At 43.7% G+C, this 27,897-nt stretch overlaps 1 protein-coding gene across 1 annotated transcript; it reads left to right on the top strand.

Annotated features, from left to right (window-relative positions):
- Positions 1 to 27,771, top strand: SLC2A6 (solute carrier family 2 member 6). The gene is made up of 10 exons (XM_033962467.1): positions 1 to 272; positions 6,640 to 6,802; positions 7,738 to 7,944; positions 8,847 to 8,946; positions 9,089 to 9,300; positions 12,097 to 12,249; positions 14,655 to 14,763; positions 18,078 to 18,263; positions 21,374 to 21,519; positions 25,691 to 27,771. The coding sequence occupies exons 1-10, from the start codon at positions 175 to 177 to the stop codon at positions 25,844 to 25,846; spliced, it is 1,530 nt and encodes a 509-aa protein (XP_033818358.1). The 5' UTR covers positions 1 to 174; the 3' UTR covers positions 25,847 to 27,771.
- Positions 27,772 to 27,897: the final 126 nt, after the last annotated feature.

The following is a 27,897-nucleotide window of genomic DNA, read 5'->3' as shown; positions in this document are numbered from 1 at the left end:
TAGTTCCCCTTTGATGCAGCGTTGCTTTGTTCAGTCTCCTGTGACTCCGTCGCTTCTCATCAGTCACGATGCCGGGAAGTCGCCTCTAGGCGGCTTTTAGGAAGCTGCAGAGATTGTGGGCGTGGCTACCCGAAGCTGAGAGCCCAGTCGCCGGCCGGTACTGCAGCGCTCAGGATGCAGGAGCCGCTGCTCGGAGAGGATTCCCCGGCCAGGCCCCTCTATCGCACCTTCCCAGGTCAAAACCTGAAGGAACAGGAAGCGGCTTACATCAAGTAAGAGGAACAGAGAGAGGGGCTCGAATCGGTTTGTTGTTATTTAGTCTGGGGTTGGGGAACTGTATCTTCTAAGGCGTTCTGTCATCCAGGTGAACCTGGGAGTTTGTGGGCTCTGTTTCTAGGTCATCAGTTCAGTCACTGTTTTTGTAAGTGAAAGCCTGTCTTTCTCCTAGGACAAGCAAGTTTCTTAGAAGAAGTTATATATTTATCCTATTCTGCTGTCCCATGATTAATTTTGCAATTCTAATGTACATAGTGTTGCACTAGATAAATCGAAAGAGCAAAAGTGTCCCTTCCTCCGTGAGCTTACAAGCAAAAAATTTGAGCGCAGATAGATGGACTTGCTGAAGCTCATAAGGTGGCGGCTGCTTTGTGCAACATCTTCCCTCAAACTGAAACTACATTTCCTCTGGCTTTCAGTGAACAGACCAGAAAGGTTTCCATTGTGCAAGTCCTTTTCATAGGAGGAGGATGGGGAATGAACTGTCAGTGTTTTCTGCATGAATACCTGAATGTAAAAACCATTTAGACAACCTCCATTGATAGGCGGTATATAAATACCAACTAAATAAACTTGGAAACAAGTCTCAGCCTTCTTTGGGAGCCCCTGCAGACCCAGCTCTGTAATAGAATGCCACCTGGACACCCTATAGTCAGAGATGTGATGATATGTTAATGTGGAGCTAATACGGTGAATTAATAGTGATGGAGTGTGAGACTTACAAGGGAGACGTGATACTACAGCTATTTAATAGTGATATACACAGAAAAGCCCATGTTCTCTAAATGGCACTGTAAGTTAGGCGCCCTAACTTTATTATTTTAATCGGCGCGGTAATTGACCATATTATTTAAAAACCAATTAAAATGTCATTTAAAAAAAATGTAGGCACCTACAAAAAAGGACACCCTAATCACATCTACAGAGGCATCTAACAGCACCTAAGATCAAAGTAGACTGGAAATAACCATAGGTGCCAGGAATGTAGGCCTTCAAAACCCTGGCCTACATTACTGGTGCCTAGGTTTAACGGTAGCTGTGATTCTGCAAATGGGCTGTGGCATGATAGATACGCGATTGGCAGCGTTTATTAGGAAGCCGCCTATGTAGGCACCGCTTGCAGAGTTCAGCCCAAAGTGCACAGTTAGCTCAGTGGGGAAATGTTGGAGAAGGGGCAAGGAGCCAAGACCTGAGAAGAGATGTCTTCATGAAAATATACTAAGAATAAGACGAGAAAGATGGATTTTAATAGCCTGCAGTCAGGAGATATTGCATCTGCAGACCTTCCCTGAATGTTTAAATCACATGTGGATTGTGAAAAATTGAAGAGGTGAGTTTCAAAATCTGTTAAGTACAGAAAGCTGTTCTCTGAATAAAAATGCAAGGTCTTTTTTTTTTTTTTCTTTTTTCTTTTCAAGAATTCTAGCCAACAAGAAATTTTTCACTGAGTATCATAAACCATGTGAATAAATGCCTTTTATTGCACATTTCACACATCTTATGGTGATCTATAAAGTTTGCTTCCAATATGAACTCTTTTTGGAGAAAAAATGTACTTAGGTTTTGTAACTCATCTCTTCAATTGCTGGATGACCTTGCAAGACAGGAGACTGGACATCCAAATGGCATATGAAATTTAAAAGGGACAAGTGCAAAGTGAAGCACATAGGGAAGAATAACTTAAATTATAGTTTTATGTTTCAAGTTTATTAGGATTTTATATACCGCATATCAAGGTTATCTAAGCGGTTTTTTACAATCAGGTACTCAAGCATTTTCCCTCTCTGTCCTGGTGGGCTCACAATCTATCTAACGTACCTGGGGCTATGGAGGATTAAGTGACTTGCCCAGGGTCACAAGGAGCAGCGCGGAGTTTGAACCCACAACCCCAGGGTGCTGAGGCTGTAGATCCAACCACTGCGCCACACACTCCTAGCCACATGATGCTAGGTTCCACATTAGGAGTTACCACCAAGGAGAAAGATCTAGGCATCGTTGTGGAGAATACATATAAACCTTCTTCTCAGTGTGTGGCAGTGGCCAAAAATACAAACAGAATGTTAGGAATTATTAGGAAAGGAATAAAGATTAAAAAAACAATTTCCCTGGTTCGTTCAGTACCCTTGGATGTACACCATCCAGCTCCATCGCTTTATCTACCTTTAGTTTAGCTAACTCCTCACAAACACAGTCCTCTGGAAATCGATCCGGGTCTACCACACTTACATCCCTATTTGTGTTTGTCTTCTGTAGTCCCGCTCCCAGTGCTTCAGCTGTGAACACAGAACAGAAATATTTGTTAAGTAATGGCGGAATAAAAATCACTAATGTAATGTAATTCAGCCTTATCTTTATCATCTTCTACATATTCCTCCCCTTCACCTTTGAGTCTCACAATGCCACTTTTGCACGTCTTCCTATCACTAATATACCTAAAAAAATGTTTTGACCCTCCCCCCCCCATTTTACCATGTTGACTATTTTTTTTTCCATTTGCTTCCTTGCTTTCCTGACTACTCGACCAGCCTCTTTGAACTTTTCAAGATATTTTAGCCTGTCTTCTTCTTTCTGCAATCTTTTGTAGTTTATCCCGTCCTTTACAAAGCTACGCTAGCATTTTTAGCGCCGGCTGTGGAGGTAAGAACTCTGATGCTCATAGAATTCCTATGAGTTCTTACCACTATGGCTGGTGCTAAAAACGCTAGCGCAGTTTTGTAAAGGAGGGCCTATAAAAGTTAACCTCTTTTCCCTTACCTTTTCAGCTACTACTTGTGTTGCCCTGAAAATAAAACAGGATCTTATATTAATTTGTGCTCCAAAAAAACTCACTAGGGTTTATTTTCAGAGAATGTCTTATTGTGGGGAAACACGGTATCTACCCTTGACACTTGCCATGTTATTCCTATAGCTCCCTTCCCTTTGTGCATCTGAACACCACTGACCCTCCCACTGTATTATACCTATCCCTCCTTCCCATCCCTGGATGCACCAGAACACCACCACCATCACTGATGACACCATCAGTGACATGGCAGAGGAAAGGCCCTGGTGGGGAAGGCCACGTAGCAGCCCATTCAGAGTGCTGCCATTAGTTTTGAGGCTTCTGAAGAAATTCTTCACCTAGAGAGTGGTAGAAATCTGGAACGCTCTTCCAGAGTCTGTTATAGGGGAAAGCACCCTCCAAGGTTAGATAAGTTCCTGCTGAACCAGAACGTACGCAGGTAAGGCTAGACCTGCCGCGTGAGCGGACTGCTGGGCACGATAGAACACTGGTCTGACTCAGCAGCGGTAATTCTTATGTTCTTATGTATATAAGGCCGTCGGTGGTGTTCTGGTGCACAAAGGGATGGAGGGATCTTAACTAGGGCTTATTTTTGGGGTAGGGCTTATATTAGGACCTACCCGGAAAATCATGCTAGGGCTTATTTTCAGGATAGGTCTTATTTTCGGGGAAATAGGGTACTTTTGAGAACCAGAATGAGCCTTCTTTTCCTTACTTTTACTTACTTTCCTTACAAAATGGTTTGTTTCCCTTACAATAGCTTCCTTTCAGTTTTGCCTACTGCTTTCCTACTTCTTCCAGATGTTCCCATCCCGACAACAATTCCTTGACATAATCCCCTATCTGAACCAAGTTAGTTTTGTTGTTTTGTTTTTTTTTGTAAGTCTAAAACCTTTACTTTTGAAAGCGCTCTCTCTACACCTCTCTTAATATTAAACCACTGCCAGATGATGCCAGATGATCAGCCACAGATCGGAGAAGGTTATCATACCGCTGTACCAGGCCATGGTGCGCCTTCACCTGTAGTACTGTATCCAGCACTGGCTGCTGTACATGAAGAAGGACACGGTACTGCTCAAAAGGGTCCAGAGAAGAGCAACTAAGATGGTTAAGGGGCTGGAGGAGTTACCGTACAGCGAAAGATTAGAGAAACTCGTTCTATTCTCCCTCGAACAGAGGAGATTGAGAGGGGACATGATTGAAACATTCAAGGTACGGAAGGGAATAGACTTAGTGGATAAGGACAGGTTGTTCACTCTCTCCAAGGTAAGGAGAACGAGAGGGCACTCTCTAAAATTGAAAGGGGATAGATTCCGAACAAACGTAAGGAAGTTCTTCTTCACCCAGAGAGTGGTAGAAAACTGGAACGCTCTTCCAGAGGCTGTCATAGAGGAAAATACCCTCCAGAGATTCAAGACAATATGCAGGTAGAGCTAGTCTCGGGGCGCTGGTCTTTGACCAGAAGGCTGCCACGTGAGCGGACTGCTGTGCACGATGGACCACTGGTCTGACCCAGCAGCGGCAATTCTTCTGTTCTTATGTTCAAAAGGGAAGTTGGGAGAATTACAGTGTAAAAGAAAAGAGGACATAAAAGATAAATAACAAAAGGAAGGTAAAGGAGATCAGAATAGGTTATGGAATTATGCTACTTTTGGGGTTCCTGCAAGGTACTTGTGACCTGGGCGTGATGGACTTTTGCTCTGACCCACTATGGCAGTTCGTGTGTTTTCTTTCCCTACTAATTTTACCTTGATCGGAAAAGCTGCCTCTGTCATCCTCCTGAGGAAGAAGTTGCCCCTTCATTTGACACAAAAGAACCCTTTTTCCTGTTTCCTGGTATTCCAGCACATTTTAGTGGGAGGTGAGAGACTTCTTCCTCATAACAATGTTTTATTTATTCGTTCATTTCTTAATCCATGAATACAGTTAATAGCTGATATCAGGCACTGGCATGGACTGAGTGCTGCTGATTCCACATACCCTGAGGGTCACAGGTCGCCATGCTGTTTAGTGTTACAGGGGTGTGGTTCCGAGATGTCCTTCTGCTTGGTCAGAACTTTTGTTTGGTTGCACCAGTGTGCTAAGACAGAGCAGAGTAGAGAAAGGGGAAGATTATGGTCAAATCTGTGGAGTCCTTCCACTACTGTCTTATCTTCTGCTTTCTATTTCTCGTGAGACATTATAACATTCTGGACAATACAGAGAGGGCATTAAACGAGATTAGACTTGGACCAATCGTTCAGAGATAGCAGGATAGAATCTTTTAAAAAGATTTGTATGGTTAAATGTAGATGAAATAAACTTTGTTAGTTTTTAGGATATGAATTGAATTAAAGAAATCAATAAATTAAATATTTAATTAATTTCATGTTATGGTATTCTTGGTATAGCATTTTAATGAATTGAATATCAGTAATTGACTATATTTACCCTACTTTGTATAGTTGTGGTTAGCACCACTGCCAAATACCTGTCTTTTAAAAAATATATTTGCCCCAGTTATGTATATAATTTTATGCATAGACCATACCATTATGGGCTATCCCCCAATTCTGTATACAGTGCTTTAGGTTGTGGATGTATATATCAGTGTGCACAACTGATATGCACACACAGCTTAATTGATTGGCCTAATCAGTGCTGATAATTGGCAAGTGACACCTCATAACTGATGCTAATTGTTACTGCGGATGGGCAGACTAGATGGGCCATTTGGCCTTTATCTGCCATCATGTTTCTATGGTTTCTGCTTTCCTCCATCTTAATGTCTCTTTCCAGGATTTTTCTCTCCTCCTTTTCCTTTTGGCTTTCTTCAATTTAGATTTCTACCTCTGTCCAGATTTAACTTATTCTTACTATCTAGTCTTCAAGTTCTCTCTTTTTTTGTGGTCTACTAGCAGCTTTCCATCTTACCCTGGCATAAGATTAGAAGAATGGTACCGGAAGGGTGCTGGTTCCAACTCCTCCAGCTGTGCATTGGGGCTAAACGGCTGAATGGCTTCTTGCTAAAAGGTGCACAGCCACATGGCTTAGATGGAACATTGCATGCAAAGATTTATACACCAGGTTTCAGATGGTGTAAAACCACGCACCCAGAGTTGGGCACGGATCCCAGTGCTGCACGCTGTTCTATAAAGAGCACCCAACTCAGAGTAACATTTATAGAATATCACTCAATACACATTTGTTTGGTTCCCAAGTTTGGGCGCCATTTACAGAATGTACTCCTAGGACCAAAGATTTCAGCCAGTCAGATGCTTGTATTGCAGGGCACAAGGACCTCTGACAGCAGTATTGTATGAGCTCATGAAGCTTAATGGTCTCCATCGTTCCAAAACTAAGTACTAATTTATGTCTTCTCCAGGGACAGCCCACAGAAGATGCAAAGGGATGTGAGGTCATGTACAAATACTTACAGAATATTACAGGGCCTCATTTGCATAAGTCAATATGGGCTTAAAATAGAGGCAGAAACGTGATAGGCCTCAACTCTGTGATCAACACTCTGTTAGTCATGCATGTAAACATGGTTCAACGGTTCCTTCTTTTGTTCTTTTAACTGACTGTCTGCATTTTTTCAGAACTCTTCACAATAAGAAGCTGTTCCTGGCATCTTTTGCTGCCGTGCTGGGAAACTTTAACTTCGGCTTTGCCTTGGTGTTTACCTCGCCTGTCATCCCCACCTTGCTGCGCCAGGAGGAGCCCAACCTACAAGTGTCCACAGAGGAGGTTTCATGGTTCGGGGTAAGAAATACTCATGGCACCACTGCTATCCAGGTTTACTGTACAGAAAGACATCTCTTCCATTCATCCCCACTTGAGTCTCCTTTTAGTAAGGGATGGAAAGGATATAGGTGGAGAGATGGCTGAATGCACTTTCTGGCTCTGGCTCCATGTCTCAGGATCATTTTCTGTTCACTGAACCTCAGGCTCTGTTTGTGGTCCTTGTTTTTATTGCATTCCGCATAGACACCCTAAAAATGTTGCTCTGGCTGGTGCCCTCAGGGGTTAGACAGAGACCGAATGGAGAGCAGTGATCATAAGGGAGAGGGTCAGGCATTGTGCTAATTTCAGATTACAAAAATCCTTTGTGAATGTTAGAAGCTAGGATTAAAATGGAGAGAAATAGTCATGCAAGAAGTTTAGTGGAAAAGTAGAAGCTCCAAAATACAAGAATTTGAGGGCACAAAATGAAGCTACTAAGTAGTAAATTTTTCTTCACTCAACATGTAATTAAACTCTGGAATTCATTGCCAAAGTGTGGTAAAAGCAGCTTAGCAGGATTTTTTTTTAAAAAAAAAGGGTTTTAGACACGTTCCTATAAGCTATTATTAAGATGGACTTGGGAAAATCCTTTGCTTATTTCTAGGATAAGCAGCTTAAATTTTGTTTTACTGTTTTGAGATCTTGCCAGATAGTTGTGATCAAGCCACTGTTGGAAACAGGATATTGGGCTCAATGGGTCTATCCTAGTATGGCAGTGCTTATGTTCTTATGAGTCCCAGAGCATCAACAGCGGCCCCTTTGCTAACAGAAGGATAAATACTGGAAAAGTGTCCCTCTCTTTGCTATGAGATAAGCTTCTCTAAAAGGAACTGTATCTCCTAGGTTTTGTGTAATGTTTCAAAAGTACTCCTCCTGGTATAAATACTCTTCCTGTATGTGCTGTTCCATTCCAGTCCGTTTTCACTCTTGGTGCTGCTGCTGGAGGCCTCGCCACCATGTTTCTGAATGACCGTGTGGGGCGTAAACTCAACATCATGTGCTCAGCAGTTCCTTCTTCGGTGGGATTTGCCCTGATGGCCAGTGCCCAGGCAGTGTGGATGCTTCTTCTGGGACGCATCCTAACTGGTATTGCTGGAGGAATGACAGCGGCATCCATCCCGGTGAGAACATTCATTGGCCACATGCAGGTCTCATACCCTGGAAGCAATTTGTTAAAAAACAACAGAGTCACCCATGGATCTCATACTCCGAGAGATTCAGTCCTGTGTTCTTAGCAACACCATATCAGAGCTATAAGTATTAGGACAGACCACTGTGCACCATCACTAGGCACCTTATTACAATTCTAAGATGTACCATTAATTCTAGCTTATTGCCTCCTTCTGATCCCTCTGCACCATCAGTAGGGCTACCAGATTTTTGTGAATGGAAATCCGAACCCATGGCCCCCAGGCCCACCCCATTCTGCCTGAGTCATGCCCTGTTCCCCACTCCCTCAGCCCTGCCCCCTCAATCTGGTCTCAGGTATCTGCCATTGCACCGGTGTTGCACGATGATGTCGCATGCAAAGTGACGGGTTTTGAAAAGCCATCCAGACCCCCAGACATGTCCTCATAAAGGAGATCACGTCCGGGGAAATCCAGACGTCTGGTAACCCTAACCATCAGTAGTGACCTTGCTAAAATTCTGAGATGTACAGTACCATTAATTAAGTCATTGCTTCCTCCCAATCCCTCTGCACCATCACTAGTGAACTTGCTAAAGTTCAAAGATGTACCATTAATTCCAATTCACTACCTCCTCCCAATCCCTAAGCACCATCACTTATTATAGGTCTAAAATGCACCATTAATTCAACTTACTGCCTTCTTCCAGTCCCTTATCATTCATAAAATCATAGCTCTTATTCCATTTCATGGGACACTGTGTTAAAATCTCTCTCTGTTGTGTAGCCCATGTCAGGTTTGCTGGTAAATTTCTGAAAGTATTTTGCAGAACTTGGCAGCAATAAGGAGACAGTGTCCTCCCCACTCTGATTACAGTTGTTCTTTTCTGCTTGCAGGTGTACGTGTCGGAGATCTCCCACTCTGGAGTCAGGGGAGCTCTGGGAGCTTGCCCCCAGATCATGGCAGTCTTTGGATCCCTCTCTCTGTATGCACTTGGTAAGCGTACACGCACACACCAGTTGCCCAAGACTACATCACCCTAACTTGAATTAGATCCACCATACTGCAGCCACTGTCACGTACATTCAGAGTGACACTGCACTGAAGCATGTCCCCTTCTCTCGTCTCTGTGCTGCAGCCCTTCTTCTGCCTTGGCGTTGGCTGGCAGTGGCTGGGGAGGTGCCAGTCACCATCATGCTTATCCTGCTGTGTTTCATGCCCGACTCCCCTCGCTTCCTAATTTCCAAGGGAAAGGATGAGAAAGCTCTGCGGGCACTGGCCTGGCTGCGAGGGAATGACACAGCATACCATGAGGAGTATGAGAGGATCAAAGATAGCCTGAGGAAACAGGTATGGGAACTGGGGGCCTGTTCCCTTCATCTGCAATACATTTCTCATTCATCATCAAAAAAAAAACACTCAATGCAATAAAGGCACAGGAACAGTGGTGCAAAGGATGCCAGCCTATGTGTGGTTTTATATAGTACCCTGACCAAGGCATTTCATATTGTCTGTGTAATGATGTAGAGGAATACAGGTGAAATTGGGAAAGGAACCAAGAGCAGAGTTAAGGTATAGTTTCAAGTTTATTTAAGCTTGATATACTGCTTTAATCACCAAAGAGGTGTACATTGTACAAAATTTATAATAATAAAAGAAAATGTTTTAAATATAGGGAAAAGACAACATAAACTACATCAAATAACAGGTAATACATGCTACAAAAGGGAAATGAATAGGATACATTTCATAAAAATAAAAAGAGGGGGGAATGGGAAAAACAAAAGGGAATTATCTGAAATATGCCCGGTGTCTAAGGGCTCCTTTTACAAAGGTGCACTAGTGGTTTTAGCACACGCTTAGCGTGTACAGGAAGTTACTAGTTCCCCTTATCAACAACCCAGTTCGAGTTTTACCTTAGTTTCCCTATCCAGTTGTCCTGGATCAGGATTAGCTCCAATTCAGGGCTATCTGGATACAACTAACTAAAGTGGCACTGCAAGACTTCCACTAGAGGTCGCTGCAGCCATTTTACACTGACTGCCCCAATGGGCAGGAGCAAATGGGCATCGCTCCTGCCCACATGACCCCACCGGGGTAAGTTCGGATATCCAGAGACCTACAAGGGATGATGGGCAGGGGCCTCAGTCAGCTTTTAAATACATGTGGAGTGGGAGGGAGGAGGAATTGGGAGTCACTGGGGAAGGAGGGAGCAGCAGGACAACTAATGCTGCAATTCAGAATCTATCCAGGCACTGACCAGTATTCAGATGGGTGCCCAGTGAGCTTTGCAACTAGTTCTGAATATGACCACTAATCTGTTAGATCCCAGCTTCTCCCATGCTCCACGCAAACTCTGTCTACAGACTGCTTGGCACTAGCCAGACAGTGCAGAGGTGATCTGTGGTGAAATTCACAGGCATTGTCCAGTTAAGTGTTGCTGATCATCACCACCAGGCGGTCAGAAGCAATTTAACAGAGCAGGAGCCTCTCCTGCTAGTTAAATCGCTTTGAATATCAGGTCCATTGAGTGTACTTACATTGAAAATCAGGGACCACTGACACCCTCCGTACCTCTTTAAATCTTTGCCAGCATGCACTTACGCTAGCGTTAGATTTCCCTCTGATGTCACTTCCTGGTTCCACGAACCGAAAGTGATTTCAGAGGGAGCCAGGCCAGCATTAGCAGCAGGCTAGAATAGTTGCTCACACTGGGGAAGCTTTTAAAGAGGTACGTGGGGGGTGGGGAAGGGAGGGCGCGAGCATGGCATGGGGGGGTGAAGTGGTGCTGGCACCCCCACCAAGACAGCCCCACCTGCCCCCACTTACTATGCCACTGACCAGACTTACTCTATTTGGATTACTCTAGCAACACACTAATAAAGTAAACATGAAGATAAAGAAGTACTAGAAGTTGGAAAACTGCACACAATTTAACAAGAAGCCAGTGAAGGAAAGTTAGGAGGGGAAAGGCAGGCAAGGGCTGCACAGGAAATGTGGCTTACAAAGATTTATTTATTTAAAAATTTATATACCGCATAAAAACTATGCAGTTTACAAAATGACATGCATGCATATTAAAAATACGAAAACATGTTTCGACAGAACAAACACAATAAAACATTAACTAACAGTATCATTATTAAAACCTTTTTTCAAATTCACCCAACCAGATGGAAAGACAAAATTCCATAAAAATATTTACAGGATGGTAAGGCTTCAGCAGCAAATCCGGCTGTATAACTTGTTCCTGTAACAGCAGCCATATAGACACACTTGTACCCAGTGGCATAATGGGGGTGAGTGGCACCCCTCTCCCACCCTCTTCCCCGCGCCCCCCTTCCCTGTCCCTTTTAATCTTCGGTGTCAGCAGCCATGAAGTTGCGTCAACTTTGGCGCTCTCTCTGACATTATTTCCTAAATGCAGGTCCCGGAAGTGATGTCAGAGAGCGCCGAAGCATTCGTGAGCAGCTACTTTGTGGCTGCTCATGCCAAAGATAAAAAGGTATAGAAGGGAAGTGTTGCGAGTGCGTGGCAGGGGGGGCTGAGAGCAGGAGGGGTGCCATTGCCTCAAGGAAGACCGTGCCAAGGGTGGAGCACACATCCCTCACGCCCCTAAGCTGTGCCACTGCTTGTACTATTAGAAAGTGCTAATAAAGGGGAGATGTCTTGTCAATGTGTGGATGTCTGAACCAACTCTCTTTATTGGCGTCAGAAAAAGTGCAGGGATAAGTGCCAAGAAATAACTTTTAGCTGGCTGGAGGACCTCTGGCACCACGAGGGCAGCTTAGGCTGCAAAACCCGTATTAACAACATGACCCATAACCTCCACTTGCTTGTAAAGCACCTATGCTTGAGAAACTCCCTGACCCCCCTACTTGTTCTGTTTGTCTGTTTGATTAGATTGTAAGCTCTACTGAGCAGGGACCGTCTCTTGAATGTTTTAATGTACAGCGCTGCATGCATCTATAGAAATGATAAGTAGTAGTAGTAGTAATATGCCTGTTGTATCTTATGAAGTGCATTGTGTTACCATGTTGAATCTTGAACACATTCTAAATGCAACTGGGAGCAAAAAAGATGCATGGGGGCCTGCAAGATTGACTTACATTGTTCTGCTAATATTTCTCTTCTCTGTGCATCTAGAATTCAAGGATTTCCTGGGCAGAGATTGCAGACCCATACTATTACAAACCCATCTTGATCGCCGTAGGGATGAGATTCCTCCAGCAGCTTTCCGGAGTCACTCCCATTCTGGTCTATCTGGAAACCATTTTTAATAAAACAGCCGTCATCTTAGTAAGTGAATGCTTTGCATTTCCTAGCGAGGTAGCACAGCAAAGTGAATAAGAATACTAGATTAACCGTTCCCCTTAACTGTATCCATGACATCTTGTTTGTCTGTCTTGCCTGTTTAGATTGTAAGCTCTTTCAAGCAGGGATTGTTTCCGTACTCTTTGTGACTCTGTACAGCGCTGCGTGCGTCTGGTAGTGCTATAGAAATAATTAATAGTAGTAGTAGTAGTAGAACAATCCTTGTTCTTATAGCCATTAGAGGTTGTCAAATTGTGCTCTTCACTCATTACTTTCCAGGATTTTAACTTATTGTGTCTTCATTATTGAACTTTTCCCTCTTTTCATGTCACCACACTGTGTGACAGCATCATGCTCATCCTTAGAGAAAGTAAATTGTGTTTTCTCTTGACTGTGATTCCGAATTGAAAGAAATTCTTAATCTCATTCTCCAGCGAAGAATAGGAAGTACACATTGGAGGCAATGGGATGGATTCAATAAATGACTACCAAAATTACCGTATTTTTCAGACCATAAGACGCACTTTTTCCACCCCCAAAAAGGGGGTGGAAAAGGGGGGGTGTCTTATGGACTGAATACACCGCGTGCTCCCCCCTTTTTAAAGTGGTGGTGGTCTAGTGCGGTCTCCTGCTGGACAGCTGCCTCTTTGCAGAGTGATGCACAACGCCTGGTCCCGCACCGCAATTGACTGCGATTGGATGTGATTGTCTGTGATTAGGTGGTTTAACGGCAGCAGCGCACACGTACCTTCCCCACCCCCACCCCTCCAGCATTTATAATTTTTGCACGTGAGTGTGCCCGTATGCATTAAGGGGAAACCGGCAGTGGCTATGAGTGCGATGGACATCCGGAAGCTAAAGGTAGCCGACCTGCGGACCGAGCTCCAGCGTCAGAGCCTAGACTGCCGCGGGCTGAAGGCCAAGTTGACACAGCGGCTGCAGGAAGCATTGGATGCTAAATTGTTAGCGGGAGCTTCTGGTGAGGAGGATACGACAGGACTAGGTTGAGAGCCGATGGATGACAAGCTGGGCGACAAGAATCACAGCACGGCGGGGGATGAGAATGACGGAGAGCCGGCATTTCATCTAGAGGGAGAAGGCTAAGAGCTGGAGCAGATTGCTGTAGCTCTGAATTCAGAAAAGGACACAGAAGACAGGAAATCAGAGCGGGCCGCAGGGGAGTGTGAGCCAAATGGAGAGATGGGAGAGAGGAAACCAAAGGACCGGATACAATACCCTGCCAAGTTCAAGGCTTGTCTGACATGACCCCTGGGGCAGCGTGATCTGGGCATGAAAGGTGAGCAGGAAGCAGAGAACCAGCCCAGAGAGGAGGAAGAGAAAGATGCAGAGGAGGTGAGCATGGTGCTTCGCTCTGCAAAGAGGCAGCCATCCAACAGGAGACCACTTTAAAAAGGTACGGGGGTGCTGGGGGGGGGGGACTGTGGATGGCTTTGGGCTTTGGACTGCAGGTTGTTTCAGGCTACAGGCTTCCCACACCAGACCACCAGACGCACCTACATGTAAAATTCTGAACCAAATTTTTTTATTCTTAGTTTTTCCTCCTGTACAGGTGGGTGCGTCTTATGGTCCAGTGCGTCTAATGGAGTGAAAAATACGGTAAAAGCCAGGAGGGAAGTGGCCTAGTGGTTAAAGGTGCTGTCTCAGCACCCTGAGGTTGTGAGTTCAATCCCAGCCTGTTCCCTCTGACTCTAGGCAAAGTCACTTAACCCTCCATGGCCCCAGGTACCAGAGTTAAATTGTGAGCCTGCCAGGACAGATAAGGAAAATACTCGAGTACCTGATTACTATTCAATGTATTGTAAACTGCTTTGAGTGAATTTCTTCATGAAAAGGCAGTCAATAAATATAAATAAGTTGATATTCTATAAAGAGTGCTCAGCATAGACCACCCTTTATAGATTACTAGCTTAGCATAGATTTTGCACCTAACCATGGGCTCCAGAATACACACTTGCCAAAAAATGGTGTAAATTCTGGTTCATAATTTATAGCAGTCAGGTGCACATTTTATATATTCTATAATATCACGTCTAGCTTTAGAGAACACACCCTGATCTGCCTAAACTCCTCCCATAGCCCTGCCCTTTTGGAGCTGTATGCTATAAAATTTAGGTTTTGATGTTACAGAGTAGCACCTAGGGCAGATATGTAGGTAACTCCAAATTGGTGCCAATTAACATCAATTTGTGATTGTTGATGCCTCATTAACTAATTAATTTGCATGTGAATTTGCCTTAAGAGCCCAACCTTGGGTGACCTATATAGAATCCAGGGGAATATGTTTAAATCCTCATATTCTACTGTGTGGAAGTGTGCTGTATGAAGTTATTAAAGCTTTTTTCCTTTATCTTTTTATCTCCCTGCTGCAGAAGGGGAAATATGATGCTGCTCTTGTTGGAGCAGTGCGACTGGTCTCTGTCAGCATCGCCGCTGTTTCCATGGACAAAGCAGGCAGGAAGTGTCTCCTCTTTGTGTCAGGTGTGTATAGCATCAGAATTTAAAGGTCTCACCTGGAGTTATGAGTATATTAAAAGACAGAGCAAAGGATCAGAACCCAACCACCCTCTGTAGTCTGGCATCTCTCTCCCTCCCTTGTTGATCCAGCAACTGTCCCCCTCTCCCATTGTACCATGATCTCCCCAATCCTCTTCCCCATCCATTTTGCTCCAGGTATCTCTCTCTCTCTGTGTCTCCCTCTCCCTCCAGTTTATCATATTTCTCCTCTCTTCTCCCTCTACTTTGCTCCAGGTTTCCTCTCTTTTCCCTCTACTTCCTTCCAAGTCCAGCATCTCTTCCTCTCTGCCACTGCCACCCTTGCCAGCTAGTTCAGCGTCTCTACATCCCCCATCTCCACCTTGTGACTGGGACTAGCATATCTCCATTCCTGTGTTTCTCCCCTCCCCTCTTCCCTGTGGCCTGTGGGTCTGGCATTTCTCCAGCTCTCCCCATCCCACCAGAGAGCACTGAAACCTGCTTTTCTGATTGGCAGGGCCTTTTTTGTGTTTGTCTTGCCTCTATGATACAACTTCCTGTGGGTGGGATGTGGCAGAGGAAAGGTCCTGCCAACCAGAGAGGCAGGTTTCAGTGTTCTTTCTGCCATATGTGGAGGACCAGTGGGCAGGAGCTGGAGTGATGCTGGGGAGCTGGTGCAAGGCTGAACTAGGAGGTGAAGAGGGGGAGGGAAGTTGAACCTTCAAGCGTCCCCTACCTGTGGGTGGCCCTGGACAATTTGCTGGGCTTGTTCAATGGTAGCAACACTCCTGCTGTACTTTCAGGTACAGTAGGTAGTTTTCTGTTCCTTGAATACTCACAATTTTTTAAAAATCATAAACAGCTGAAGTGAAATCTGAACCAGGGTCCCTTAATTTTCAGTTCACTGCTCTAACCAATAGGCTACCCCTCTGATTTGCATGAGTGTCTGCATGATCATTTTTATAAGATGGATATCTGCATTTATTTATTTAATCATTTATTTAGCCTGTCCTCCCAAAGGAGCCCAGAACAAGTTACAAGAGTACATTCACATTGTAAGCAGAATAAACTTTCATGAGAATACAGAATTGGCGGACATAGGGGGGGGTTTAGATTACGGCATTTACAGTATTGGCATAACGTACACACTTGATGGACATAGGACACAGCATTTACAGTATAGATGTAACATACAGGCTTAAAAATACTGACTTGGTGGACATAGGGTGGTTTGAATTGCAGCATTTACTGTATAGATAGGCATAACAGAGCTGAAATAGTTTTTTCTTTGCAGGTATTGTTGTTGTTGGAGGATGTGGTAGTAATTCAAGTAATATTCATGGTGGCATATGAGTTTTATTGAGATTCCGTTTGGTATATTAGTCAGTGCCTTTAGGATCCATCCGTCTGTTTTCCACTGTTCATAATTTGGACATTTCAGTTTGTATAATGGATGATCACACTGGACATTTCCAGCACATGGACAAATATCTTATGTTAGAACAGACTGTATCCATATACATACATATCCATTTGTGATGTTCTGAATTGGACATCCTTTCTAATATAGCAATCCATATGTTTATGGACAGAGAGTCTTTGAGCTCTGTATTAAATGTTCATGAATGAATGTGTGACCCTTAGCTCCTGGGTAGATGTAGGTAGGCAAAGGTATGGCTGAATGAGACAGAAGCAGGAAGTCTTAAGAAGCGAATTACATGATTATGGTGAAGGTGTAACTGGACGAAATGTTAGATGTTTATGTCCAAAGCTATGACCAGAGAAGCTGGGAGTCTTTGAGCTTCAGGATTAGATGTTTATGGTTGAAGTATGACTAAGAAAATCTGGAGATATTATTTAGGTGTAAAATGTGCACCATTAATTATGATCAAGGGATAATTAAAAAAAAATAAAAAAAAATCAGAAAACGGATAAAGGACTAAGGGCTCCTTTTACGAAGCCACTTTAGGCTTTTTTATTGCTGGCCAATGCAGTTTTAGCGCCGATGCTCATAGGAATTCTATGAGCATTGAAGCTACTGCCATCGCAGCCAGTGATAAAAAAAAGTCTAATGTGGCTTCGTAAAAGATGGGGGGGGGTTAAATTCAGTAAATGAAGCTTAAATTTGGAAGCCAGAAAAATGCGCACTGAGCGCTGTCCTGTAAACAGCACTCCAAGCTGAGCAGGATCTCAGAGTGTCTCTTATAGGACAGCACATAGCACCAGGGTGCGCAGCCAACTTTGGGTGCAAAGATCTATACCAGCTGAAACCTGATGTAAAACCCCACGCCTAAGGCACGAATTTCCCAAATTCTGTATTACTGCATGCATTTTTACTGAAAGTCCCTGACCCGCCATGCCACTCCCATGGCGACACCCCTTTGCAGTTGCATGCTACAAAATTTGCGCATGCAACTGAAATAGCGCTTAGCAAAATGCACACACAAATCCAAATTGATGTCAATTAACACCAGTAATTGAGAAGTCAGAGAGCTTGTCTCAAGACAAGTTTAACCAGAGGCTGGGCTGACTTACTCTTTTGAGCTCCCAAAGGTCCGGCCCAGAGAATATTCCAGAAGGGTATATCCTCAATGGGAGGGGGAAGAGAGGAGAGGGGCAAAGCAGGGTTGGGGAACCAATTTGAAAGTAAAGAGTGCCAAAATAATTGAAAATTGATTGGAGGGTAAAAGAGGAAGGGATAGACTTGAGCAGGAGATATTTAAGCCGACCCTTCCAGAGGCACAGAGCTTTCCTGCCCTTTGTAGGCAGTTTACCCACCCACCCTCCCTTGAAAGTTATGTTTACAATGTAGTTTCATAGAATTTACATAATTATGTTCAGAGGATAGTTGTGTTGTCACAGCTCGCAGACACCAAGCTACTTTGGTTTTGGCTCATGGGGGATGAGCAAGGAACTAAATAACAGTTTGAAGTTAAAGTTGGCTCATGGGACCCAGATTATTGGGGCATCCCCACCCCCACAATGCCTTGTCTTTCTTTCCCGACCTTCAGGCCATGTCTGGAGGGCCTCTTGAGTATCTGCGGATGTGTGTGGCATCATCCATGCATGCTCAGAGACCCTCCAGACACGGCCGGGAGGTTGGGGCTTTCCAAAACCCAGACAAATTACAGGGTTTTGGAAAGTCCATCCAAACACCCAGACAGTCCTCTAAAAAAGAGGATATGTCCAGTTTTTCCCAGACATCTGGTAATCCTACATATATAGAATCCAGGGGATAACTTGCACATCAAAACCCTACCCAAAATTAGAAACTCCACCATGCAGTCTTCAACTCATTTTTCTCTTTTCTGTTTGCACAGGCTCTGTCATGCTGGTTTCCACTCTTACCACGGGGCTGTATGTCCATTTCACAGTTGTCATCCCTCAGAATACCTCAGCCACAAATAATACTAATGGAACTTTGCTGAGCCTCTCTAGCAATCCTAGCGAGCCTATCAACTACATCACCCTGATTCCCCTTATTAGCACCATGCTGTACATCATGGGTACGTAACTACCATATGTAATGGTTTCCTCACTCTTGTTTCTTATTTTTAATGTGCAGTTTCTTGAAATCTGATGGACCCTAGAAATGAGAACTTAGCCAAATATATCAAAAACAAAGCAATGTGCTTAATACTTGTACTGAACTAGCAGATATAAGGAGGCCTTTTTGCTAAGCTACGCTAAAAAGTGGCCTGTTCTATTATTAGTGTATGGGTTTCACGTGTGCTGAGGCCACTATTAGCATGGGATGCCTGAGTGCACTCCTCAGTAATGCTTTTTAGCCAGCAGTAATCACACATTAGTGGTTACTGCCATTTAGTAAAAGTGGCCCAAGGTTTTCTCCATAGGGGTTCAGCGTCAAGGAGCATCCCGTGGACCAGTACTTTCTCAGAAATTCTTTAGTGTAATAGATTTGTATTTTAAAGTCATTCCCAAGTACAACTGTGAACTGCCACACCACATAGAAAATTTCCCCACCTTTGTGGCAGAGGAAAGATTTGTTTTGAAGGCAAAAAGTCATGCATTTCCTTCTATACCAGTGGTCTCAAACTCAAATCCTTTGCAGGGCCACATTTTGGATTTGTAAATACTTGGAGGGCCGCAGAAAAAAAATAGTTAATGTCTTATTAAAGAAATGACAACTTTGCATAAGGTAAGTACCTACAAATCCAAAATGTGGATTATCTGAAATATATCGGTTAAGGCAGTGCAACATGCAGAAACTGAAAAACTATTTAAGTATCAACTGCAAGAGACAAGATTTTGGACCAACTATTTTGAGGCCCTCGGTATTATGAAAGTAAACTAAACTAAGCCTTAAGTTTATATACCGCATCATCTCCACGGAAGTGGAGCTCGGCACGGTTTACAAAGCTTAAAAATATAAGAAGAGAGAGGAGAAAGATTTACAAAAGCATATGAACAGAGGGAAAATAAACAGGAGAAGAAATGTTATATGTTAGAAAAAAGCCAGGTTTTCAGTTGTTTACGGAATAATTGGAGGGAACCCAGATTCCGCAGCGGGATTGTGAGATCGTTCCAAAGGCCCATGATTTTGGAGAGGAGGGAATTTCCCAGTTTGCCTGCGTAGAGAATACCGCTTAGAGAGGGGAAGGATAGTTTATGTCTGTGGGCAGATCTGGTGGTAGCAGGCCTCGAGGCGTTAAAGGATAGTGGGATTAGGGGAGGGAGGATGCCGTGAATGATCTTGAAAGCCAGACAGGAGCATTTGAAATGAATTCTGGAAAGCACTAGGAGCCAATGGAGGTTGGTAAGGAGAGGGGAGACATGGTCAAATTTGCATTTTGCGTTTTGAAGAGTGATTTTTTATGGAAAACTTTTGCCTTAAGTGTCCAGCGGTCACGTCCACCGTCAGCTCTCACCTCCTCCAGCACCAGACACACGCACAAACTGCACTACCTTCAATGGTTACCTTACGTTCTGGAACGTTGCCCGCCTCACTGCTGTAACCTCACACAAGCGCTTTCCTGCGTCTGTACGTGATTGTGAGGTGGAGTGGATAATCGCGCACAGACGCAGGAAAGCGCTTGCGTGAGGTTACAGCAGTGAGGCGGGCAACGTTCCAGAACGCGACCGCTGGACACTTAAGGCACAAGTTATCCATAAAGAATCAAATGGTTCTGGAGAGGAGCCAGCTTTATAGTGATTTTGTTGGAAGAAGCGGGAAATTCTTGGGACAATGCAATACTCCCCTGAAGTAGCCTTTTAGGAGAAACAGAAAGACTTTTCTGTTGGGACACGAACTGAGGAATCTTTAGAACCATCTTGTTTTTTCAGATGAGTGAACGTTTTTTTCTCTTGTTGCTGTTATAATTTTCATGCCTCTACAACTGTTTACACCTGTGAAGTTGAGCTGTTGCCCTCGTTAATTTTTTGGTCAGTTTGGTTTCGATTCACACTGAAAAATAGATTGTGAATACTGTTGACTTTGCTCACACATAAAAAGCTTGAAAAAGAAAAATAATTTTTGAAAAAACGTATGAATGAAAATTATTTATTTAAATGTACACGGAGTTTTTTTATGAACCCTTGATGATGTGAGTGGGCTCAGGTACTTGTGTAGTCCTGGCCCCTCACAATTGAGGTTCATTTTTCTCCGTTGTCCTATATATATATATTTTTTCATATGTTGTCTCATTGATGGTGTGTGGTCACAAAGTTTTTGTTAATGTGGTGTGAATGATGTCCAGCTACTAAAATCTGATTTCAATACGTCCTTGTATACATTTTGATTTATCTGATTGAATCCCCTGTTATATCTGGTTGAATATTGGGCCCATTGTATAAAATGGGACAGTGGAAAAATAACATGTCCTTAACAGTAACTCACATTGATAATTCCCCCTCTTAGTGTGAAGAGTTTCATTCTCTATTACCAGAGCTGATATTGTGATGTCATAATGCCTGATTCCACCAATGCCTAAAAGTCTACTTCATTGGTGATGATGTCACAGTGGCTTGATTCCCCGGTGCTAGGCTCACTTTTACTGCATATAGCACTGATTTCTATTTCTAGAGACATTTCTTTTTCTTTAATTAAGGGGGGGGGGAAGTTATGAACATGGGCTGCCAGTAAGATACAATATGTTCCTTTACTGTTAACCCAAGTTATAAGTAACTAGGTTGCATTACAAAAAAATGGGAGTTGTGCTAAAATAGTACCAGTTAGTGGTAAAATTAGATGTCTTAACAGTAGCCCACATCGATAACTTCCTCCCGGACTGTTTTCTGATTCATGTGTCACTCACTGTTTCCTTCCGAAAGGCAAGTTAGTTCCAGGCTTTGAATGTTTATTTAGTGCAGTGCTTCCCAACCCTGTCCTGGAGGACCACTAGTCAGTCGGGTTTTTAGGATAGGCCTATGCATGAGAGAGATTTGCATATAATGGAGGAGACAGGCATGCAAATCTGCTTCAAGCATATTCATTAGGGCTGTCCTGAAAACCTGACTGGCTGGTGGTCCTCCAGGACAGGGTTGAGAACCACTGATTTAGTGCATGTGTTCTTTGCTGTGCCAGAAATATCCTTTGTCACTGCTCCATTGTCCTGATGCAGAAGTTGGCCTCATCTATAGTATATTCTTTCTGCAGGATATGCTATGGGGTGGGGGCCCATCACCTGGCTGTTGATGTCTGAGATCCTGCCCCTGAGAGCCCGAGGAGTGGCCTCAGGTCTATGTGTGGTAGTGAGCTGGCTAACAGCCTTTGCTCTGACCGAGTCCTTCTTGCCCGCTGTGGTGAGTAGCACGGAGTTGTTTCTTCTTTGCTTCTCAGTTCTGGTTTTTACTCAGTCCTCTCTCCTGTTTCCAGGTGGGATTACATTGCTATAAATAACCCCAGGGTTGGCTCTAGCAAGTACAAGCTTGGGGCAGCATTTCAGCCATCATTTTGACAAGTAAAGACTAGGGCTGTACATTCATTAGTATGGGTGTCAGGTCAAAAGCGCGCCGGGACAAAGGCACGCCCAGACAATTGAGCGCAGCGCGGAGGCGCGCACCGCTCTACATTACTGTTTTTAGGGCTCCGACGGGGGGGCGTGGGGAGAAACCCCCCCACTTTACTTAATAGACATCGCGCCGTGTTGTAGGGGCGTTGTTGGGGGGTTGTAACCCCCCACATTTTACTGAAAACTTCACTTTTTCCCTGTTTTTAGGGAAAAAGTTAAGTTTACAATAAAATGTGGAGGGTTACAACCCCCCAAACCACCCATAACGCCAGCGCGATGTCTATTAAGTAAAGTGGGGGGGTTCCCCCCCACGCCCCTCCGTCGGAGCCCTAAAAACAGTAATTTAGAGCGGCGCGCGCCTCCGCGCTGCGCTCAATTGTCCGGGCGCGCCTTTGTCTTTCGCGCCGTTGTCTATGAACCATTAGTATGCATTTGGTTCATTAACGTGCCTTAAAATTAATACATATAAATCTATTTGCACTTATTAAAAAGGCCAAATGTGTGTTAAAAAATAATCACACAGCAGAGGCACGGTACAAACCAAGAAAATATTAATAGAGGGGATAGATAAGACTGGAGCAACAGAAATAGGGTTACCAGACGTCCAGATTTCCCTAAACATGTCTTTCTTTTGAGGACATGTCCAGGGGTCCGGACAGCTTTTCAAAACCCGGCACTTTTGAAAAGCTTCCTCCAAAATTGCGTCGGGCAAGAGGGCATCCATGCTTTAAGGGCAGGATTGGGACGTAATGTGGTGGGGATGGATGGACCTGGGGGCGGTTCTAGGGGTCTGGATTTTACGACTTTAAAATCTGGCAACCCTAAACAGAAAACCTAGAGCCAGCCCTGCAATTCATCCCAGCATGTGGACATGTAGCTGCAGTTTCATTTGAAAAACACCATCCAAGAAACCAGTCCACGGTGCTAGATATGTCTGACACCTCCAGCTCTGAATTGTTAGCAAATTTGCTGTATAGCAATAATTCTGTTCTGGCTGAATTCACTGGTGGCTTTGTCTGTGACTGTATGTATGGACCACAAAGGAACACAAGGGAGCAAGTGGCTAACTGCTGACAATAAAGGGGCAGTTTTCAAATTCTGTATGTAATTATCACTTTGAAGACTGGTGTAAATTCATTGTATCCGCCGCCCCGTGGAGAATAACAAGCAAAAATTTGAAAAAGCTATCTACACATCTAATTTTTCTCCCTGATGTACTCTATCTTCTGGAGAGCTTATAAAACAAACAGCCACCTTGTACCGAGAAATACTGAACAGTGGTAATTGAAACAACATTCTTCTGGTTCCTCCAGTAGGACTGGGGTTACTCTCTCTGCTTGGTTCTATTAAACAGCTTCTCTGAATCCTGAAAAGATTATTTCCCATCTGGGCAGCAACTAGAAATTGGTCAGTGGTGGGAAGCATGTAATCATTACTGTTGCCCGATTTATGATTCAAATCAATTCACAGATTCACTTTGGGTGAATCGATTCAAATCGATTTGTTTTAAAAAAAATAAATTAGCCTCGCCAATTCGGTGGGGTCAGTCGGGAAGTGCATGAGGCTATGCCAGTCGTCTTCAATGCAAGACCCACGCACCTGTCCGGAGCCCTATTCCACCCTCCTGCAGGATCCGGTACTTACTTACCCTGCTAGCTCCCCAACAGCACTGCATGTGTTCACCGTTGGGTCCGCGGGCAGCGTTACAAACATGCTGCTTTCACGAGCCCCAGAAGCTTTTCCTCTGCTACAGCTTCTGACCATGGAGAAGGCTGCCTTTTGAGTGTTAAGGCGGGGTTTGGTTTCCTGGCACGGTTTACGTGCTGTGGAAGTCGGAATTTGTGTGCTGTGCAGAGCGAGGAGCAGCGGAACAGCAGCTAATGGAGAGATCAGTGTTCCACCGACAACTATCAAAGGGTCGGAATGGATGAAAGACTTTCCATGTTGTGCATCTTTGGGAGAATTCTCTCCTATGCAGGGACAGGAATCTATAGCTGAGTGATAGGCTTCCGGGGCCGCTGAAGGCATCGTGTTTGCTTCACTTGTGCTGCCCGCACAACCCCAAGAGTGAAAGTGCAGCGAGCAAGTAGAGGATCCCACGGGGATGGGAGAATAGAGTTCTGGACATGTGAGCGGGCCCAGATGAGTGGGACAGGCTAGAGGGAGAGAGATGGGCCTGTGGGGACTGGATCTAATCAGAGAAACTGCTGGGCCCAGATGAGTGGGACAGTCTGGAGGGAGAGAGATTGGCCTGTGGGGACTGGAGCTATTCAGAGGAACTCCTGGGCCCAGATGAGTGGGACAGGCTGGATGGAGAGAGATTGACCTGTGTGGAGCTAGTCAGAGAAACTGCTGGAGTTTGGATGGAGGAAGAGGAAATGTTAAAAAGAGACAGCAAGAGAAACTAGTGAGAACAGGATGGGAACAAAGAGCAGCATACTGAGTAAAAATCTGGATCGTGTGCTTCCTTGAAAATGATGAAGGATCTGACTGGGAGAGAGATGATGGACAATGGGATTTAGGGAGGGAAGGAACAGAAAGGGAGAGAAGTTGGACATGAGGGATGGTGTGGGGAGGGGGTGGGGGATAGAGATACTGAATAGGAGGGTAGTTGGGAAGAGAAAGGGAGAGCTGGTAGACCCTGGGGTAGTGGGGAAGGAGGGAGAGATGCTGGATGAAAGAGTAGTTGAGAAAAGGAGAGATGGTTGATATGGGGATGGTGGGGTCCATCGCTGTAGCTGCAGGAACGGAGATGAAAAAAGGAAAGATGCCAGACCTTCGGGGGAGGGAAGGGGAGGACAGAGATGGAAGATGGATGGTTAGTACGGAGAAAGAACGTAAGCTAGGATTTAACAGAGAGAGGAAAAGTTTTTTTTGTTTATTTTGTTTACACCACAGCGCCAGTGTGGGTAGGAGAGGGCAAAGGGGGTGAAGAGGCTATAAAATAAACCCACCAGGATGTTTGAAAAAAAATACCCAATTGGGTAGGAAAATCGAATCGAATCGAAAAATCGATTCAATAGGCTGAATCGAATCAAATCAAAATTTTTTTTTCCTGAATCGGGCAGCACTAGTAATCATTGTCACTATGTAGCTGCTTCTGCCCTCCTGCACCACTTGCACCTTAGCCAGGTAGTTTTAATAGAATTTTTTTGTTTTAGGTTATCTTTCCCCTTTTTCCCAAACACTCCTTCATAGCCTCCAAAGTAGGTTACAAATGGAATGAGACAATTCAGTACGGTCATTTCATCACCACCAGTTCATCTCGGACAGTGTAGTATGGAGACATTTCATCTCAGAACTTTCACCACCACCGTTTCATTGTGGGACATTTCATTGCGGCAAGGAAGACCATTGCCTTTAAAATCACGTATAATATAACCCATTTTGACTCATTAGTCTGTCTACTCCCTGTTTACTATTACCTCAGCTTTCCAAGTGTGACTTTTCCCTGCTTTGCCCAGGAAAGCTGCTTGTTTCTTGTATGAGAAAACATCTCTCAGCTTTTTCATGCAAGGAGGGCGGGGGCATCCCCCCTTGCTAGCATTTGAGGCTTTTCTACACTTGCGGCAGGGAGAGAGAAGTACAGGCCTGGAGAAACTATTGCAACATAGTACAGCCACCACACTGAAATGACCGCAATTAAATGGCCATGGTGAACTAGGTAGGCTAAACCGGCTGTACTGAACTGTTCAAGATGAACTGGCTGAACTGAATTAGCTGCGCTAAATTGTCCTAGACCCAGTTACAAGACTTAGAACAACTGAGGAAATGGACTTGAGGGTTTGAAGAACATTCCACTTCTACAAAGTGCTATTTTGTGACCAAACTTACTTAAGTCATAATTTCCTCTGTGTTCCTAAGTGGATTCCAAATTTTAAAAATGTATAAATATTACTGCAGTATAGATATTACTGGCAAAAAGTTTGATCTGACCATTTTTTTAAAATTTAATTTCACAGAATACTTTAGGACTTGAAACCCCTCTTCTGTTCTTTGCTTTTATATGCGTGGTGAATCTCATCTTCACTGGTTTCTGCGTTCCAGAGACCAAAGGAAGATCACTGGAACAAATAGAGGCTTACTTCAGAACTGGAAGGAGGTCTTTTATAAACTAGGGCATCCTCCAACTGGGCCATTGGCAACCTTGCTAGCCTCTGTGGGAGATGTAGCCGTCAAAATGTTTCCCTGTGCCAAAGGGGACACAAGGAATTCTGGATGAGAGAGATTCTGGGCGACGCGTCACTCATAAGGACTGACTGAATGGGGCTGCTTGCTACCTCCCAAGCAAAAACTCAAAATGCCAAAGTCGACAAGAACTTTCCTGTTCTAGGTATCCAGAAAATGGTCTTTTGTGATCCTCCTGAAAAAAACCAATATGGCATAAAACCAATTTCCTTAGGTCAGTGAGATACTGCCGAGGAACGTTTTTGCTCATGGGTATGGTGCATCAGTGAAATGCCCTTTGAAAAGAGGAAACTCACATTCCAGTTCAGAATTCACAGCCCAGTGGCACCAATAAAAGCTGGTAAGATGATCCAGCACAATGGACAATGATGTGCTGAAGAGAGAAGCCCAAACGCTTTATAAATCCCTTACCTACAATGCAAAGAACCCATTGCTGTTACCAGAAAACTGTTAATTACAAGCACACTAATGGAAGCTCACTTTGTGCTAATTTGATAAGAAGAAACCTCAAAAAATGTAAATTTATCAATAAAAAATAAAAGGCATTTCTAACTAGTAATCTGTACTCTGCTGGAAGCTTCGTGTGTATGGTTGCCCCCAATAGAACTGTGAAAACATAGGACTGAAAGAGACCTCGGGATACCTAGCCCATTCTCTGCATCTCTTCAACATTTGCTGTAGTTACACTATTCTAGATTTATGATTCTAGATTTATGATTATCTAACGGGTGTTATTAGCTACAGACTAGTCTAGTTTCCTGGACAGCCTTATTCACTATGCAGTGCATGTGCATGTGCATGTGATTTCTTAGCGAGGCAGGGGTGGTCCACGAGGGCTTCAAATTTATTTTTAAATATGCCAACACTGGGAGGTTTCAACAGGGAAATAAGGGTCCTGGACCTGATATATTGTTTTGGTAGGGTTTATTTTCGTGTCATTAGTGCTTAATTTAATTTAAAATAAAACAGAATAAACTACCAATAAAATGAAAACAAACAGAACATGTAATGAAATGTAGCCCTAAGAAAAAACAACAACCACCAAGCACTATCCGAGTATTTCAGTGCTTGTGCTTCCCATATTAGTGCTGTGGGTTTTCTACAATCTTACTGTAGTAGCAGTGTCATCATCAGTTGCTGGTTTGTTTTTTTGTTTTTCCAATTCTTTATTCGTTTTAAAAGCCAATACAAAGGGCCTGTTTTACAAAACCGTGCGGCAACAGCCCCGAAGCCTTTAAATCTCTATGGGCTTCGGGGCCGTTACCGTGCAGCAGCCACTAGCGCGGCTTTGTAAAACAGGCCCAAAGTGCAACAGATTTACAAACAATTGGTACAATAAAAAGCACTCCTTACAATAAAATAAGTACATAAATCCCCCCCCTCCCTTCCTGGATGTGCATACCATTCATACAAAAATCAAAGGGTAATCTTAATAATCAATTCGTACAAAATTTTGTTAATGGATCCCAAATCTCTTTGAATTTATTATAGTGTTCCAATTGTAACGAATTCATATGTTCAAACGTAAAATTGGCATAAGGTTTCTCACCAAAAATTATAACTTATTCTATCCCATTTTTTCCAGTTTTTCGTAATTAGCTGCATAGCAACTCCTGTCATGATAAAAAGTAATCTGTTCTTATTTGCATTGATTGGACTCTTGGGCATTAATAATGTGCCAAACAACACTACGTCATATGACAATGACAGTGAGACTTCCAATATCATGTTTAATTCACACCTTCAAAGAAGTCAAGCAAATTGGTGAGGCAAGACCTCCCTTGGCTGAACCCATGCTGACTCTGTCCCATTAAATCATGTTTGTCTACGTGTTCCACAGTTTTATTTTTTATAATTGTTTTCACTATTTTGCCCAACACTGAAGTCAGGCTTACTTTCTCATCAGAACCTTTTTTTAAAAAAACAGCATGAAATAATCTTCAGGTACTACAGATCACTAACAGCAGATCAGCAATTTTAT

This window comes from Geotrypetes seraphini, chromosome 10 (assembly GCF_902459505.1).
Source record: "Geotrypetes seraphini chromosome 10, aGeoSer1.1, whole genome shotgun sequence".
Taxonomy (NCBI): Eukaryota; Metazoa; Chordata; class Amphibia; order Gymnophiona; family Dermophiidae; genus Geotrypetes; species Geotrypetes seraphini.
The sequence above is the reverse complement of the archived record's forward strand: the minus strand, read 5'-3'. Positions and strand labels throughout refer to the sequence as shown.